The following is an 18,169-nucleotide window of genomic DNA, read 5'->3' on the forward strand; positions in this document are numbered from 1 at the left end:
CTCTTAAAATTGAAAGACTGCTGTATTGAGATTTTTATGAAGCTTTAAAGATAATTATTCTTGTAAATGAAACGCATATTTTTTTCCTTATAAGACTTTTCTCTTTTGCCTTGGATAGAAGATGCTGAATAGTATTAGAAATATTGAAAAACAATGTATGAATTCTGAGGACACAGAACTCTTTCTGTTTGAAAGAAAATTCTTTTTTTTTTAAAGATAGATAATAAATGGCATGTCTTTGGTAAAATAATGTTGTAGCACTTGCACTTGACTTAAAAAATAGGAATACACACCCACACACATACACATATACACACACAGTTTATTGTTATAAAATTGGATCTCTGTAAAGAATTTAGGAGATAGAATAGGTCAAAGAAGAAAAATTTAAAAGACTCAAAATTTTAACACATAGTAATAACCACTCTTCATACCTGGGAAATCTTTTTCTTTTAATCTTTCTTCCATGTGAATCCTGTACATGCATAGGACTTTTTTTTTTTTTAAAGCAAATTACTGTGAGATATTTCTGCTTCTATTTACAATATAGAAAGCTGGAAAGAGTATTGTTTCCTCCCTAACAATGAAAAAAAGCACAAAACAAAACAGATAAACTACAAAATGAAAATTGTTCTGGAACCCATCAGAGAGCAGAAGGCACTTAGAAAAAAGAAGATGCTACATGCAGGTATAGTGAAAAGTATTACAGCAGACTTCTCAAAAATTACAAGCCTGAGAGGACGGTGTGCCAGGCTTCAAGGACTCAGAACAAATCAAGAGAGAATTCTATAGACAGCAAAGTAACTTCCAGAAACAAAGTAAATTTTTTTTAGCCAAACGGAAGCTGATAATTCATTGCCAACGGACCTGTAGTCTTTCTGCAGACATGAAATAAATGGAAATTCTTTATATAGAAGGAATATATGGGATCTTCCCCTCCTTCCTTCCCTCCCTAGTTGTTTCTTGCTCTGTATCTGTGTGTGTGTGTGTGTGTGTGTGTGTGTGTGTAGTATTATAAGCCATATTTATATTAATTTTGTCTTCCTGTATAATTATCATTATCGTTTTCTTTTTGTTATAAGTCATGTTTGTGATTATGTTGAAATACTTTGTATTCTGTTAGTTATCAGATGTTCTTCATCTCCCTCCCCCTTATAGTATCCATTAATGATTCTTGCCTGGATCAGTTTTTCACTTGGATAATTACTGGCTTATGGTTCTTAATTAATTTATGGTTTCTTAATTCCTTGTGTATTACTTGGCATTCTCTTTTAAGGAGTCCTTCCCCATCTGCTTCCTTGCTACCTATCTTCTATCTCTCCACCTGTTTATCGTCTACCTATCATCAGATGAGATTCACAGGTTCTTACTTAATTCACTTGGTTCATTACTGTATTTATTTTGATGCTCAGACTGTCCCAGACTTAGGGCATGTGAACCATTTCAGACTAGCTCCTATGCCTTGTTGATGTATTCTTGTCACATTTTGGGACATTACTTAACCATGATATCATTGATTTATCCAAGGAGCCCACTTCCTTTTAGTGTTGAGTGGTATCTTAAACCTAAGATCTGGGCATGTGTCTTTATTTTAAAATGTGTCATTTTGAGTCAACAAATAGTTGCATATTGGTTTTTTGTTTTTTTTTTAAAGATTTTTCATTTATTTATTTGAGAGAGATTGAGAGAGAGCACAGGGGGAGGGGCAGAGGGAGAGGGAGAAATGTGGGGCTCTATCTCAGGACTATGAGCTCATCACCTGAGCCAAAGGCAGAGGCTTAAACTACTGAACCACCCAGGCGCCCCTGCGTATTGGTTTTTTATGCAATCTGCCTAGCTGGAGTGTTTATTCCATTACCTTAATGAATTTAGTGATATGGTCAGCCTTAAGCCTGCTTTCTATTTGTCTCATTCATTCTTGGCTCATTTTTTCCTGTTTTCCTTCCTTCTTCTTGATTAGGTTATTTTAGTATTAATTTATTTTCCCTATTGGCTTTACTTGAATATAACTTTTTTTTTTTAATTGTTTGTGTGGTTGCTCTGGGGATTACAGTGTACAATGTTAACTTATCATAGTTTACCCTGAATAATATTATATCATTGTGCATCTAATTTAAGAATCTTCAACAATATAAAGTAATTTATCTTCTCACTCCTTTTTTTTAACATATATATTTTTAAGGATTTTATTTATTTGACAGAGAGAGCCAGAGAGCACAAGTGGAGGAAATGGCAGAGGGAGAGGGAGAAGCAGACTCCCAGAGCCTGATGTGGGGCTTGATCCTGGGATCATGACCTGAGCTGAAGGCAGATGCTTAACTGACTGAGCCATGCAGGCGCCCCTTCTCCCTCCTTTTTTTGATGTTGTTGGTATATATTACACATATACACGTCTTTTTAACTCTAAAATATGTTATTGTTTGTGCTTTGAACATTTAATAGTATTTTAAAGTTCAAGAAAAAAATTTATATTTATTTATTTTTGCATACAATTGATACACATATGTACCAAATGGTACACATATGTACCATTTTCAGGCCTTCGTATTCTTTTCTACATATCTAGGTAACACTTTGGTATCATCTTCCTTCAGCATGAAAAATTTCTTTTAGCATTTCCTTTAGTGTTTTATCTGCTGGTATTGGATTGTCTTAGCTTTAAAAAATATTTCTAAAATATTTAATTTTTTAAAATTTTAAAATTTTTTTAGAGAGAGAGAGTGGGATGGGGGGAGGTGCAGAGAGGGAGGGAGAGAGAGACTCTTAAGTAGGCTCCACGCCCAGCATGGAGCCTGACACAGGGCTGGATCCCAGGACCCTGAGATCACAATCTGAGGCAAAATCAAGAGTTGGACCCTTAACTGACTGAGCCACCGAGGCACCCCTCTAAAATACTTTAATTTAAAAGTTATTCTAAAAGTATTTTTATCATCTTGTTTTCAAAAATATATTTTCTAAGTCATAGAATTCTAGGTTGATAGTCCTCCCTTTCCCTACACTTTAAAGATTGTGTTCCACTGTCTGTTTCCATTGTTTTCTGAAAAGAAATAATCTATCATTCCTATTGTTCCTCTGAACTTATTTTTATGGTTGTTTTTAAGATTTTCTTTTTGTCTTTGGACTTTACAATTTGACTGTGATATTCTTGAGTGTTGTTTTATTTATATTAATTTTGTGTGGGATGTACTAAACCTCATGGATCTATGGGTTGAAATATTTTATCATGTTTGGAGATGATTTTGCTACTTTTTCTTTAACTGTGTCTTCTTTCTCATTCTTTTTTTCTTCTGCAACTCCTAGCTGGTTGATGGATCATTGAGATTTCATCATTACTTGAGTGAACTGAATGTCTCAGTTTAGTTAGGTTCAAATTACTTCTGATTTCAAATGCTATTGCAGAAGTCTCTTTGTGCATAAGACCAACTCTGAAATTCCATAGCTTTTATCCAGGAGCTTATCTCTGATCTTAACAGTATTTGAGCTGGGCTGTGTTTCAGCATTAGTTAGTTTTTTCTCTCTTTTGGATTGCATTTCAGTAGCCCTGAATCCAAAACCCCTTGCAGAATTTGCAAGATCTCTCTCTGATTTCTCACACTACCCTCACCATTTCTTATGGAGCGTAACTCTTGTAGGGGAGAATTGTTGCATCAGTTAATTTATTTTTGTTTTGAGGCTCTCCCGGATTCCAGACTGTAATAGTAGCCCATACTGTTAAAGGTTTGGTCTATTTCTCTTCATCTCAGCAAAGCCTTTCAGCCTCTGACTGTTTTAGTCTTTTATCCCTTATCCATTTGTACCCAGATTAGGCAGATGCCCTCAGGTATGAAAGTGACTGCTACCCTTTGCTCTCCTTTCAAAGGCATGTCCTGGTGTGGTGTGCAGTTTTGTTCAGTTATACATTTGTGTGTGTGTGTTAATTACACTTTGTTGACATTGAAGGAAAATATAGCTTTTAAGATTAGACCTAACTTTTTTGTTGTTATGAAAGTAATGATGGTCTTTCTTGATCTTCTACATCATATCCAAATGTGGAACTTCTGCTAGATCTTCTTAAACCATAGTAGAGATACATAATCACTACTGGATGTCCTGAGAGCGATTAATATCAGGAGCACCAGATTACTTTAGACACCTGTGTTAATCACTTTTATAGCCACTTTTACTTATTTGTAGCTCATATTACAATCGACCTGATATAATTATGAGTTTAATATATGAAGGCAGGAACCATGACTGTTTTGTTCATTCACCATTTTGGTCTCATTATTCTACCAACACAATTCCCAGCCCCTCATATATTTGTGAAATGAAGTATTTCAGTTCAATAATAATTTTGGAAAGGTTAGCAGTAGGCTAGAGGGTATTGGTCAATTAAATGTATCTTTGCAGAGACCCTGTGAAAATATTTTGACGTATCATTTTTTCCTGATTATGTCCTTGTATTCTGTAGTCTTGTTTCTTTTTAGTATTTTTCTATTTTCCACATAGCATGATAATGTAGCCTGCCTATATATTTAAAATTGTAAGATTTTTAATCTGACTATACCAAGCCTCTTATTTTCTTTTCTAGAAAGAGAAATCAATGAGATAAATTTTGTGACCATTGTCCACAAGCAATAAATTTAAAAAGAACTCACAAATCTCTATTTACAGTTATTTCTTGGTGTTTATAATCTAGTATTTCTATAACAGTAACCTTGTCATTGAAGAAATACTTGTCTTAAAAGGATATCTTTTATAGAAAGCCATCTTGGGTGATGCTTTCAGGGGCTCATGAAGGATGTATAGGTCTAGAATTTAGTCTGTTGGTTACAGGACTATTGTCTTTTTTTAAGCTTTGCATATAAAGATGGCTATTGAGGGGCGCCTGAGTGGCTCAGTCATTAAGCATCTGCCTTCGGCTCAGGTCATGATCCCAGTGTCCTGGGATTGAGCCCCGCGTCAGGCTCCCTGCTCCGCGGGAAGCCTGCTTCTCCCTCTAAAACTCCCTCTGCTTGTATTCCCTCTCTCTCTGTCAAATAAATGAATAAAAATCTTAAAAAAAATAGAGATGGCTATTGAATAATTGTCTTTATGTTTTCGTGTATAGAAAATGTCATTATTGGGGCACTTGGCTGGTCAGTTAGTAGAGTATGCAACTCTTGATCTTGGGACTGTGAGCTTGAGCCCTATATTGGGGATAGAGTTTACTTAAAACAACAACACATGATAAGGGCTTAATAATGTCCATTGGATTAAAAATGAGTGAATAACTTAAAAAAAGAGAAAATATCTTTATTGATCACTTTGAGGATAGTAAGGATTATAAGACATTTATGCATAATTAAACTACTGGTCTGAAACACTTATTTTGGAATCAGAGCTAAATATACATTATATGAAAGATGACAGTACAGGAGCAGAGATATCTTTTCTTAGGAGCCTTTACCAGCTAATGGTGCAGGAAGCCAATAGAGAGACTATGTTGGAAAATTATAAATATTAACAACCTATGAAGGAACTTGGAAGTATAGGAGAAATAATGGTTTCAGGATGAGAAATCATGCTGGGGAATTCTTTATCTACCCTGAGAGACAGTACAGCATAGTGTTTAAATGCTGTGGGCTTTAGAACTAGATGGCCTGTGTTGAAGTCCTTTTTGTGCTGTGTACTTACTGTGTGACCTTGAACAAGTTACTTAACCTCTCTGTGCCTTCATTTCCTCATCTGTAAATTAGAAATACTAATAAAAGTATTTAGTATCATGAATGTGAGGTTTAAATGAATTTTAATATATTGAAGTACTTAGAATCTAATTTCTGGCACAAAAGAAATGTTATTTGCTGCTGCCATTATTATTGTTGTTATTATTATTATTGTTATTATTATTATTATTGTTCTCAGAAGTACCACTGGCACCTTGTTTGTTTGCAAAGTAATCCTGCTACCTGGGATGACTGACTCGAGAATTCTTTTTCAGCTCAACTGAAGTCGATGACATGATTCGCAAATCTACAAACCTGTTGCTAACCAGGACTCTGAGCAACTCCCTGCAGAATGTCATTAAAAGGAAGAATATTGGACTTACTGAGGTAAAGCTGCTCTTAATGGAGGCAGCCAAGGCAATATGTGAACAGACGTCCTAAGCTCTGGGGCCTGTTTGTGAGTTAATTATAACTTTCTATATGGTCCATCACGTTCTTCCTAATGGAGTTCTAATGGTGCAAGTGCAAAACAAATCATTTGTTTTTCTCTTTGGTCACTTTGGAGAAATCTATTACATTTTTGAAAAGTCATTTTTTCTCTCTCTCTCTCATTATTTTCACCAGCTTAACTGGTTTTCCTTTCCGAAGTTGTTGTGATAAATTTGTAGTATTTGCCGTCAATTACATAAAAACAAAATTGTTGGTGAGAGAATATAGTCAACATCAGGTTCCTATCTAAATGAATGGCAGTTCAGATACAACATACAATATGAAATCACATGCATAAATCATTGATGCCAAGGATATTGGCACTTATAGTCCATGGTTAGTGTTAGACTCTGCTTTTGTATTTGAGATACCTCATGTATATGAATGGTAAATTACTCTTTATCAGCATGTAAGTCTGGGGATTTGGGATTGAGGAAATGTGAGAGAGAGGCAATCGTCACATTTCTCTGGAAGCTTACAGAATCTCACAAAGCGAGGAGGGATATTACACACATGTTGAGAACAGTATCTTGGCAAACTGAAGATCTGGCACATTGGCGTATAGTCCTAAAATTGAGAAAGATGTGAAGTTTCCTTTCTCTTGGAAACCCAGGATTGCATGGGAGTGTCAACCTGCCATTTTATGGAAATTATAGTGCCAAAAGTGAGAGTTTGGAGGAATTTTTTTCACAGAGAAAGGGAAAGGCTGTTGACCATCTGTTTTACTTGTAGAGGTGGTATAGTTTGAAAGTCAGTTGCTCTAGGAAAAATTGACATTTTCAGATACACACTGTCAAAGATAATGGTGAAAGTAGGCAAATGGTTAATGATGCTGAGTCATAGGTAAAGACAGCTGGAAGCCAGGTGAACATGTACTTCTGATTTTGGACTGCTTGTTCCTTTCCCTGTGTTAAGATTTTAAAATATTATAATGTGGAACTTTGACAGTGTTTGAGTTCTGCTTATAACAAACTTTTTTACGATTGAAAGTTACATTCGAAGGACAGTTCCCTCATTTTGCCGAGCTTCCTTTCTGCTGCTTGGTATAGTAATAGTAGGTATTATTTTTACGTGTCTGAGAATAGGTTAACTTCTTTTCATCATCAGGAGGGCTAAGAAAAAAGGAGAGTGGAGTGAAGTGGAGTGAAAAGTCGGAAGTCCTCCTGCTTTTGTTACATTGTACCGTTCTCCTTTTATGAATCCCAAGTAGGACAGGAAGCTTGCTATTTATTTTGTGAACTATCTCTATATTACAACTCTTGATATAAGTTTTCTTATGCCATTTGGTTTAACAGTCTCTCCAAACATTTTAAACAAGTAGCTTAACAGGAACACAGTGCGATAGAAACAGCTTTGGCCTCAGAAGTGTCTTGAGTTTAGCTGGGGCTGTGCCATTGATTTACTGTGACATCTTAAGAGAAAGACCCAACTTCACAGTTCTTCAGTTTTCCTGACTCCATTGTCCTTTAAGGGCACTGCACAGATCAGGTCAGGATAGGAAGAAGTAGTAGGAGCTTATCAAAGACTATATCATAGTTCTTGCCACCATTTCAGTGAAGGCTAACTATTCTTCCTAAGTCACTGGATCTTTCTAGGCAATAATGCCCTTTTGTTATCAATATCTTTGTATATGGCTAAAGGAACATCTGCACACATTGATTTATTTTGGCTCTTATGGTGGTGTGCACATGTATAGACAAATACAGACCCAGTGATTTTTATCACCAACCAGTAAATCTTTGAATAACTATGTTACTCACCTTTGGGAAAAGAAGACATTATATCTTCATTTATAGGGAACTCAGGTGAGTTCCCATCTGGAATTGTCATCATGCTAGGTAACGTTTGTGGAACAGTTTGTATTCTTCAAAGCCCATCACAGATGCCATCTCATTTAGGACAGTCACATTTGGAACTAGCTGGGCATGTGTTATTATTCCCATTTTATAGATGGCATAATTCAAGTTCAGGGAGATTGCCCACGGTTATGCAGTTAATAAAATGATAAAAATGAGACCGATGTCTGGGTTGTTTTTTCCCAAACTTAATTAACTTTTACTATAAGGTATTGCCTTCCATATTAATTTAATTATTTTACCATAACAAAGGGATTTTTATGAGAAGTCCATAGTAATATGGAAATTGTTCTAGTTAGAGATGATCTTGTGTCAGCGAGCACATAGCTATTTAAACAATAGAAGTGTTACAAGCATACAGAACTCACTGAATCCTACTTCAGGTTGTCAGACAGTTCTTTCAGGACTTAAAAGTTCCTATAAGCTCATGTCTCTCTTTCAGCCTGTCTTGTTTGAATTTCCATGGTATCTCATTTCTTCTTTCTTTCTGTCCATACGCTCTTATCCTTTCAGCTTTTTTTCTCTGTACCCTGGCTTTCTTGCTTTCCTCATTGCTGCTTTGCTCCCCCACGTTGAGCCAAGTCAACATTTCCTTTCAGTTCTCGCTTACTGTAGCTTAAATGCCTTGCGCTCTCAGACCGTTTGTGCCTATCCCTATTCAGTCCGCGGGGTTAGCTGTTTTCCTTAGGCTGCTTCTTCCAGGTCTGTGGGGAGAAGGGCAGCTGAGCTGTGAAGAACGTGTGTTCTAAAGCAGAGGTCCTGGGTTCCAATTCTGCCTGGGTTCTCTTCCCTTACTAGATGTGTGCTGGGGGAAATGACTTGGCTTTATGTGTGAAATGGGGACAAGAAGAGCATTTATTTCATAAGGTTGTTGTGAGGATTAAATGTTGTGAGGCTTCATACGAAGTGCTTCCACCAGTGCCTAGTATGTAGTAAATACTCAAGGCATATTACCTGGTGTTGTTAAGAAAGAGGTCTGGGCGGGTGAACAGTGATTGTCAGGTTTAGTGCAGAGATGGTTTTTCAACTAAGAGAAGTTAGAAGATTAGAGCAAGATGACCTGTTAAGATAAATAACTTGCTTATTAACTTAATAGTATTAATTGAGTACCTACTGTGTAACAGGCACTGATCTAAACTTTATGGATAAATAAGTGAGCAACAACAAGAACAACAACAAAAGGAGTCCTTGTTTACATTCTAGTGGCAGAAAACATAATAGATAATAAGCAAAATAAATAGTAAATCATCTAGTATGATAGAGGGAGGTGAAAACATTGAAGAGAAAGAAAGAACCTGGGTTAAGGGAATCAGGAGTCTGGTGGAGGTTGAAGGTTGGTCTTAATAAAAAGGTGGTGAGTTATCATGGAAGGGCAAATAGCATTCTTGGCAGAGGTTAGAACAAAGGTCTAAAGGTAGTAAGTTACTGGTCAGTTCAGGGAATAATAAGGAAGCTAGGGTAAAGCTAGAGTGGAGTGAGAAGGGGGAAGAGAAGCAGGAGATTAGATCACAGAGGTGTCAGGGGTTTGTGGTAGGCCCCTGTAAAGTGTTAGGCTTTTATTTTAAGTGAAGTGGGAAGCCATTGCAGGAATTTGATGAGTGAAACGATGTGACATATTTCAAAGGAATAACATTGACTGTGGTTTTGAGGATAAACTGTAGGGTGTAAACAGGAAGACCAGTTAGGAAGCTATGACACTAATACAGCGAGATTTAATGGCAGCGTTGGTGGTAGCCATGGAGGTGGTGACAGGTGATCAGATTTGGAGTGTAGAGTCAGCATGCTTTCCTGATGAATGGATGTGAAGGGAGAGAGAAAGCAAGAAGTTGAAGGTAACTCTAAGATGTTTTGATTTTAGCAGCTAGATGGTTGTATATACCATGCACTATGATGGCAAAATCTTTAGGTAGAGCTAGGTTTAGAGTGGAGGAGATTGGGAATTTGATTTTGGACATATTTAATTTGTAGTGTTTACTCATATACATTTTGCGATATTGAGTAAGCAGTTGTATTTATGAGTTTGGAGTTTGAAAGAAAGGTTTGACCTGGAGATAAAATTTTGGGGAATACAGGTAATATTTATAACCACCTGATCAGATAGTATTCCTAAGGGGATTTGTAAAAATGGAGAAGAGAAGATGAAGGACTGAACCCTTGGGTATTCCATTATTAAGGAGTCAGGAGAAAAGAGGAACTCACAAAGGATTGGGAAGGACCCACTAGAGAAGGAAAAAAACAAAACAAAAAAACAACAGTAACAGGAGTATGGTGTCTTGGAAGCCAAGTGAAGAAAGTATATCAAGAAGGAGGGAGTAGTCAGCTTGACAAATACTGATGATCGATTAGGTAAGATGAAGATTAAGAATTACTATGGGACTTAGCAACTTGGAGTATGTTGGTGACCTCAATAAGATCATTTTTAATAAAATGATGATAGGAGGCTCCTGATGGAGTAGGTTTAAAAGAGATTGGGTCCTGTACAGAAGAATTTCAAATAATCTATGTAGATAGTACCCTCTCAAGGAGGTGGAGCTTAGCTCCCACCCTTGTATGTGGGTTGTAAGTAAGTTTAAGACTTACTTTCCAGGGTATGGAAAGAGGGAAAAAGTTACTTTACAGTGAAGAAACCTACCAGACACTACCTTGGTCAGGTGATCAAGAAGAACTTAATCATTGGTAAGTGATAGTGATCGTCTGTACCTTTGATATGATGTAATGAGAAGGCATTTGTGATCTCCCAAAACACACTCTAACCATGAGAAAAAAATTAAAAAAAAACCAAATTGAAGGACATTCTACAAAATATCTGACCAGTACTCCTTAAAACTGTTAGGGTCATCAAAAACAAGGAAAGTCTAAGAAACCGTCACAGACCAGAGGAGGCTAAGGAGACGTGACAACTAAATATAATGTGGGATTTTAGACCGGATCCTGAAAATGGTAAAGAACGTTAGGGAGAAACTAGTGAAATCTGAATACAGTGTGTTGCTCTGTGAATAGTAATATACTAGTGTTGGCCCCTTAGTTGTGGCAAATGTACCATTGTAATGTAAGATGTTAAGAATAGGAGGAACTGGGTGTGATGTATTTGGGATCTCTTTGCAACGATTTTGTAATATAAAACCATTTTAAAATAAAGTGTTGACTTAAACAATTTAAAGAACGGGAAGAGTGGAATTGGCGACAGCAAGTAGAAGACAACTGTTTAGGGAATTTTGTTACCAAGGTAAACAAGGAAATGAGGAGGTAGTTGGCAGGAGAAGTGGATTAAGCACAAGTTTTTTATTTTGTTTTTTAATAGGAGAAGTAACAGCATGTTATTTCTGATGAGAATGATGCAGCAGAAAGCAAAACGTTGATGACAGAGGAGAAAGGGGGAAATCTTTGGAGGAATGTCCTTGAGGAGGAGAGAGACTTTAGAATCTGATGCACAAGCAAAGGGATTGGCTTTAGGTGGTGTAAAGTTCATCTCTGGGAACAGATGAGGCTCATCGTATGTGGATGCAGATGGTGGTGGCTGGGCATATGTTATGGTGGCAGACTCCAAATGCTCTGTTTGCTCAGTGAAAGATAGATCTTCAGCTGAAAGTAGAGATCCAGAGCAAATGTTGGGGTTGAAGCAGAGGGAAAGTATATCTGGGGGTATGGAAAAGAGATTTGGTTGGTACTCGATACTGTGGTTATTTTGTAGCCGTAAGTGCCCACTTTGGCTAATGGATAGGAGTTAAAGTGAGACTAGTCAGAATGGTTGTATATTTTCTTAAGCCATATTTAGCTGGAGATACAATAAGTAAGTCCATATCAGTAATAGCTTTCAGGAAGTTGGTATATACTATACTTAATGCCTAATATTTATATTAGTATTTATATTTAATAACTGGCACTATATTGACTATTTCTTTGGTATGACATTGATGTTACTATCTCAATTATAAGATGATGAGAGATAGTAACTTTGCCTAAGGCCACATAATCAGTAGGTAGCTTGGAAATGAGATTTGAGATGTTTTGAAAGATAAAATTTTCTTTTAAAAAATAAGATTTGAAGTAAGGTTTGAAACCAGATTTCTTTTGTTCTAAACCTTTGCTCTTTCACTACATTAATTTAAAAACATCAATATCATAAGGGAAAGGAAATAAACCAATTTATTAATCTCAGAATATTAGAGAATTACTTATGTTTGAAAGAAAATTTTAAGATGAATCAAAAAACATCCTTTATCTTTATGAAGAATGAATTGATAGACTTAAGATATAAATTGGATTTAAAAGTATTTATTATAGATGATAGACATAATACACCTTCACTTTATTTAAGTCTCCACTCAAATGTCACTTCCTTAAAGAGGCCTTCCTTGACCATCCTGAGACCTGCCATCACCATGTAACTGCTTATTTCACTTCTATTTCCAGGGCTAATTATTACTTGACATTATGGTATATGTTTCTCTGTGTATGTGGTTACATTTAATTTCCACAAGGCCAGGGACTTTGTCTGTTTTGTGTATAATTGTGTACAACTGTATTCTCATTCTTTGGCACATAGGAGTTCTTCATTGATGAAAGAGAGAAGAAAGAAAAAAGAAAAGTAGGTAGTAGGTTCTTAGGGTAAAGTTAAGGAAATTAAGATTTCCTATTAGTGAAAACATGTTAAATATTTATATATATTTTTTATTATATTTATAATAGTGCCCCAGGAGACCTGAATAAATAACCAATGCTTTGCATTCAACCTTTCTTTTGGATATTATTTAGATTGATGACCACATGGTTCTATCCTGTTATTTATCTCCCACATAACAATGTTCACTGTCCCCTGTTAACAGCAATGATATTGCTACTATTACATTAAAACATTTTATAATTAAGTCTTGTCAAAAATAACCCTTGTACTAGACCTATGAATTTGGAATCAGTAGTTCCAAGTACTTCAGTATTTTAGGCATTTGCTTTGGAGATGGTAAAAAATGAGTAGTTGACCCAGCTTTTTGTATCTTTGCTGGGGTGAAATGGAGAAAAAAATTCCTTGAAATCCTAGGAGATCTTATTTTTGTGAATGAGAACCAACACTGCTATTTAGTTCTTCCTCTTGCAAATCCAACAGTGGAGAAGCATTGGGGGTGTGGAGAGGGAGCGTGACTTCTCATTTTCTTGCTTTGGTTAGTCCTTTTGGAGTGTCAGTGTCCTGAATTCTCTGCTTTGGGAAACAAGATAAGGTAATAGGTGACTTCCACAGTTTACTCTGTGCTGTCCTCATTAGATTTTCTCTGCTACTGGGAATGAGAGACAGAAAAATTTTCTGCTTCTTAATGGTTTTTAACCTAAGTGACTCCTGTCATTTAGTTGTGAGGTGATTGCTTGCTTTATAGTGTTCTTTTTTTTTTTTCCAGACAGTCCTCACAGAACTCTGCTTTATATAAGCATAACCAATACCTAATCTGTTGCTAATACCATGTCCTTGAAACAATGTTAAGGACAGTTTGGATTGCTGCAGTGATATATTTTTATAAGAGAGTGGGAAGTGAGGTTTAAAAATATCAAAGGAGCTCAAAACTCTGATGGAAGTTGATATCTGAAATTGCTTCGTTGCATCCTTAAGTTCAGAATTATCCCCACAGTATCTGGCTTTACATTTGTAAATGCCCTTGTAAGGATTTTGGTTAGCTGTCATTCAGGAGTAGAGATCACTTAGACCTCATTAACAGACATTATTCCCTTTGAAAATGACATGGTATCTAATGTAATCCAAGAGTGTTTTAATAGTCTATTCTATGCTCAGCAATGAAACATTTCAAAAGTGACTGACAGCCAATTGATGTAATTCATGGTGATCTTCTGTGTTGACAGATCTTTAAAAAGTCAAGGGAAATTACTACTGTACCCAGTGAAGCCGCCTCCTTTTTTTTTTTTTAAACTGCCAATATCCTGCAAAACAGGACAATTTTCTCTTTGACTGCCACTGTTTTTTATTTCGATAACATGACATGATTCCTCCTTATTATTAGGATTTCTTTTGATAGATTGAATGTGTTCCCCATAGGTAATGCTGACTTTAAAATAGAAATTCTTCATTTCTCCAAATTAACTCTCTTACTTTTCTGACTTATACATCAAGACAATCTTGCCAGTAGCCACCTTCCCACTCAGGAAGAGGAGCGATTTAATTTAGACAATTTAAATTTTTAAAATGATTTTAGTCTTTCTCTGAGGGAGAAACATGTTAAAAGGAAGAGTGTGATGAATTGCTTATTTTGGTAGCTGTTTTTTCCTAGAGCACTGTACAGTTAAAAGTCTGATGTTTTGGGTAATTTTGTAGAAAGAGTATCTGTGTCCAAAACTCAAGTCTCCAAATTCAAACTGTAGAATGAAGGGAAGGGGCTTAGTGAGGAATATGAACTTGTCTGATGAGTTGTGGGGAATAATACAAAGATCTAGTCCTATTGTTGCCCTAACTTTTAATTTTTTTTTTTTTTTTGGAACTGCCTCTCTGGTTTTCTGCCCTTTGTCCTCATGTTTCAAAAGTAGACATTTTCGTCACATTTTTCCAGCTGATTCTTGGGGAGTAGAAGGTACCTTTTTCCTTAGTCCAATCTATTACTAAAGCATTGTCATTATGCTTTGACATGTATTTTTTGAGAATGAACAGTGTGCTTTAGCTCTGTGCTGGTTTGCTGTTGGGGAGATGAGAGTGTACTTTCTGATTATAATCCTATTAATATTTTTGTTTAATATTCCACAGTATAACACAATGACTTCTACTCAAGTATAATTCCAGCTTTTAAGCATTGTTTTGAAGTACCATTTGATTGTAAAATGTGTATTACCCCCCACCTTCATCTTCACTTCCAATTTCCCTTTGTGTCATCTATCCACTCTCCTGGCTGCCTCTCTCACTGAGGGAAGACCTAAGTTCATACATAGCCTTATACACGCAAACTGCCCGCCTGCCACAGCCCCACCACCACACACATTCTTGTGGAAATAAAAAGTTAAAGATGTGGGAAAGAGAAACAAAAAAAGGTTCTATTCCATTTTCTCTTTGTATTTCTTTTAGACTCTGGGAAATGTGAACAGTTTTCATAGTTGAAATAAGTAATTAGGTACCCCTCCTTTTTGGAAATTTAGATTTATTTTTTACATGGAGTAGAATCAAAGCTTGGAGAGGTCTAGTTGATGGCAGACCCGGAATCTGGTATTTCAGCCTCTTGTACCAAAGCGTACAGCACTCCACAGCCGCCATTTTTATGTTTATGCCAAAAGTCTCTGTCAGAAGTCATTTCAATGAGTCCGTAATTTGAAGGTGGAGGACTTGGATTGAGTCGTAATTCCATTTAGGTTCTGTGATCTAAAGAAAATCATTTCATTTTTGTTTCTGTTTTAGTAAAAGAGAAGCAATAATTATGCCCACTTAACTTAGTTTTCCAGGTTGCTGGGAAGACAATGTAAGAAAATATATTGTGAACTACTTTGCAAACTTTAATTCTTTTTTTCTAAATTGATTTGTTAACATAAAATAGGGTCCTTTTCACTTTTTACATAGTCAGAATAATTATGCTTAATCTCCTTAGCCATGTTTACCTCTGTCACTATAATAATTACTGTTTGTCCATGTTATTGTCGGGGGGGAGAGAGAGAGAGAGAAAGGATTAACGTCACACTGAGAAAGTTACTTCTTACTCAAGAAAACATACTTGTAAAGGAAGGGCTGTCCTGGGTGCTCTGATTTCTTGAGACCCTGTGACTATTTCTAGTCATCTGGAAGTCAGTGTTTTTTTGTTTGTTTGTTTGTTTTTATTATGTTCAGTTAGCCACTGTGTAGTACATAATTAGTCCTTGAGGCAGTGTTCACTGATTCATTAGTTCAGTATAACACCCAGTGCTCATCACAGCACGTGCCCCCCTCAATACCCATCACCCTGTTACCCCTTCCCCCCCATCCACCTCTCCTCTGAAACCCCCATAATGTTTCTTGGGGTCCATAATTTCTCACGGTTCATCTCCCTCTCTGATTTCTCCCCCTTTGGATTTCCCTCCCTTCCCCTATGGTCCTCCATGCTATTGCTTATGTTCTGCATATGAGTGAAACCATATGATAATTGTCTTTCTCCGTTTGACTTACTTCACTTAACATAATCCCCTCCAGTTCCATCCATGTTGATGCAAATGGTGGGTATTCATTGTTTCTGATGGCTGAATAATACTCCCTGTGTATATGTAGCACATCTTCTTTATCCATTCATCTGTTGAAGGGCATCTTGACTCCTTCCACAGTTGGCTATTGTGGACATTGCTGCTATGAACTTTGGGGTGCATGTGCCCCTTCTTTTCACTAAGTCTGTATCTTTGGGGTAAATACCCAGTAGTGCAATTGCTGGGTCGTAGGGTAGCTCTATTCTTAACATCTTGAGGAACCTCCATACTGTTTTCCAGAGTGGCTGTACTAACAGTGTAAGAGGGTTCCCTTTCTCCACATCCTTGCCAACATTTGTTGTTTCCTGTTTTGTTAATTTTTGCCATTCTAACTGGTATAAGGTGGTATCTCATTGTGGTTTTGATTTGTATTTCCCTGATGGCTAGTGATGCAAACTGGAATTCTATCCTGACAATGAGAGTCGTTCTTTTTCATCCTCCTCGCACAGTTATTTATAGATGACTTTTTATCTTACCGGTACTGTTGTTTTTAAGGATCGCTCTTGCTAGAAAAGGAAAGTAGTAGTGACAAAAGGATATTTAATCCTCAAAATAACTGTGTGAGTTAGAAATTACTATTAACAGTTTGCAGATAAAGAAACACTTAGAGAAGTTAAGAAACTTTCTCCAGATTAATAATTTGTAAGTAGTTAATTCACTGGTTTCTCTGACCATAATGCCCATGTTATTTCTTCCATAAGCTAATGTAGTTTGTTAATATCTGAAATCTATTCCAACATCTCACTGTTCCTTATGCCTAATTTTGAAACTTCTTCTTGCCATTTCAATTATTCTTGTTCTTTCTGCGGGAGTTCATTTACTTAATTCATTTGGCAATTATTTATTGCCAGGCACTGTGCTAAACAGTAGCAATTTTTGGGCTCCTGGGTGGCTCAGTCGTTAAGCGTCTGCCTTCCACTCAGGTCATGGTCCCAGGGTCCTGGGATCAAGCCCCACATCAGGCTCCCTGCTCGGTGGTAAGCCTGCTTCTCCCTCTCCCACTCTCCCTGCTGTGTTCCCTCTCTCGCTGTCTCTCTCTCTGTTTAAAAATAAATTAAAAAATCTTAAAAAATAACCACAGTAGCAGTGTTTGTTCTAAGTCTAGTCTCTTAAACAGAAGAAGACATATGTTTAAAATAGAGTGACAAGTGCTCTTCTGGGAGTCAGGGAAGGGTTCGGAGGGAGTATGGCCTAAGCCCACGCTCTAACAAAACCTCTGTAGAATATATATGGCCCCTGCTACTCTGCCTCTTGTTTTTCTTCTACCAGCAGATTTCATATTGAGCCATTCGTTGTAAGGTGAATAGTCAAGTGACTCTTACCTGTGCTTGTTATTTTCTAGCTTGTCCAGATTATCATCAATACCACACACTTGGAGAAATCCTGTAAGTACTTGGAAGAATTCATCACCAACATCACTAATGTGCTTCCAGAGACAGTCCACACCACCAAGCTCTATGGCACCACAACTTTTAAGGTGAGAAGGCCCTATGGCTTCTGGTGTGCATAGTCTGGGGCATTCTACCTAAATGGCTTTGTTTCTCCCAAGATGCATAGTAGTGTGATTCACAACATGGTTTTGAGAATAAGTGCTTATGATTTCCTTAGAAAAACAAATACCAGTGCTACTTTCTAGATGTTTAGATTTAAAAATGTCTACAACTCTCTCCACTAAATCTTTCTGTATTTTGTACTTGAAAATGACTATTTCCTCAGTTGGCCCCCATCTTAGTCAAGAGTTCTTAAGTATGGTCTAGATAATAGTGGTTATAACCGAAATCAACATCAATTAAATTTTTTAAATTAGCTGTTCTTGCTTCTCTCTGTCCTGTGTCCAGTTTTTTTGACCTTACTTTTTAGTGAGGAATTTCTGTCCCTTACTATTGTCGTTAGCAATTTTATAATCATTTCACAAGGTGCCAGCATTAGTTTTTTTAAAAATTTTTAATT

At 36.6% G+C, this 18,169-nt stretch overlaps 1 protein-coding gene across 7 annotated transcripts in view; it reads left to right on the forward strand.

Moving 5' to 3' along the window:
- EXOC6B (exocyst complex component 6B) overlaps nucleotides 1-18,169 on the forward strand; it is a 610,253-nt gene that overhangs the window by 317,150 nt on the left and 274,934 nt on the right. For all 7 annotated transcript variants that reach the window (XR_003524522.1, XR_003524523.1, XM_027620966.2 and 4 more), the window contains 2 exons: nucleotides 5,960-6,071; nucleotides 17,562-17,696. Coding sequence is in view for 5 of the 7 variants with exons in the window: in XM_027620966.2 (XP_027476767.1) it covers nucleotides 5,960-6,071; nucleotides 17,562-17,696 (247 nt within the window). In the remaining 2 variants the exon portion in view is untranslated. The remainder of the gene's footprint in view (nucleotides 1-5,959; nucleotides 6,072-17,561; nucleotides 17,697-18,169) is intronic.

The sequence above is a fragment of the Zalophus californianus genome, chromosome 8 (assembly GCF_009762305.2).
Source record: "Zalophus californianus isolate mZalCal1 chromosome 8, mZalCal1.pri.v2, whole genome shotgun sequence".
Taxonomy (NCBI): domain Eukaryota; kingdom Metazoa; phylum Chordata; class Mammalia; order Carnivora; family Otariidae; genus Zalophus; species Zalophus californianus.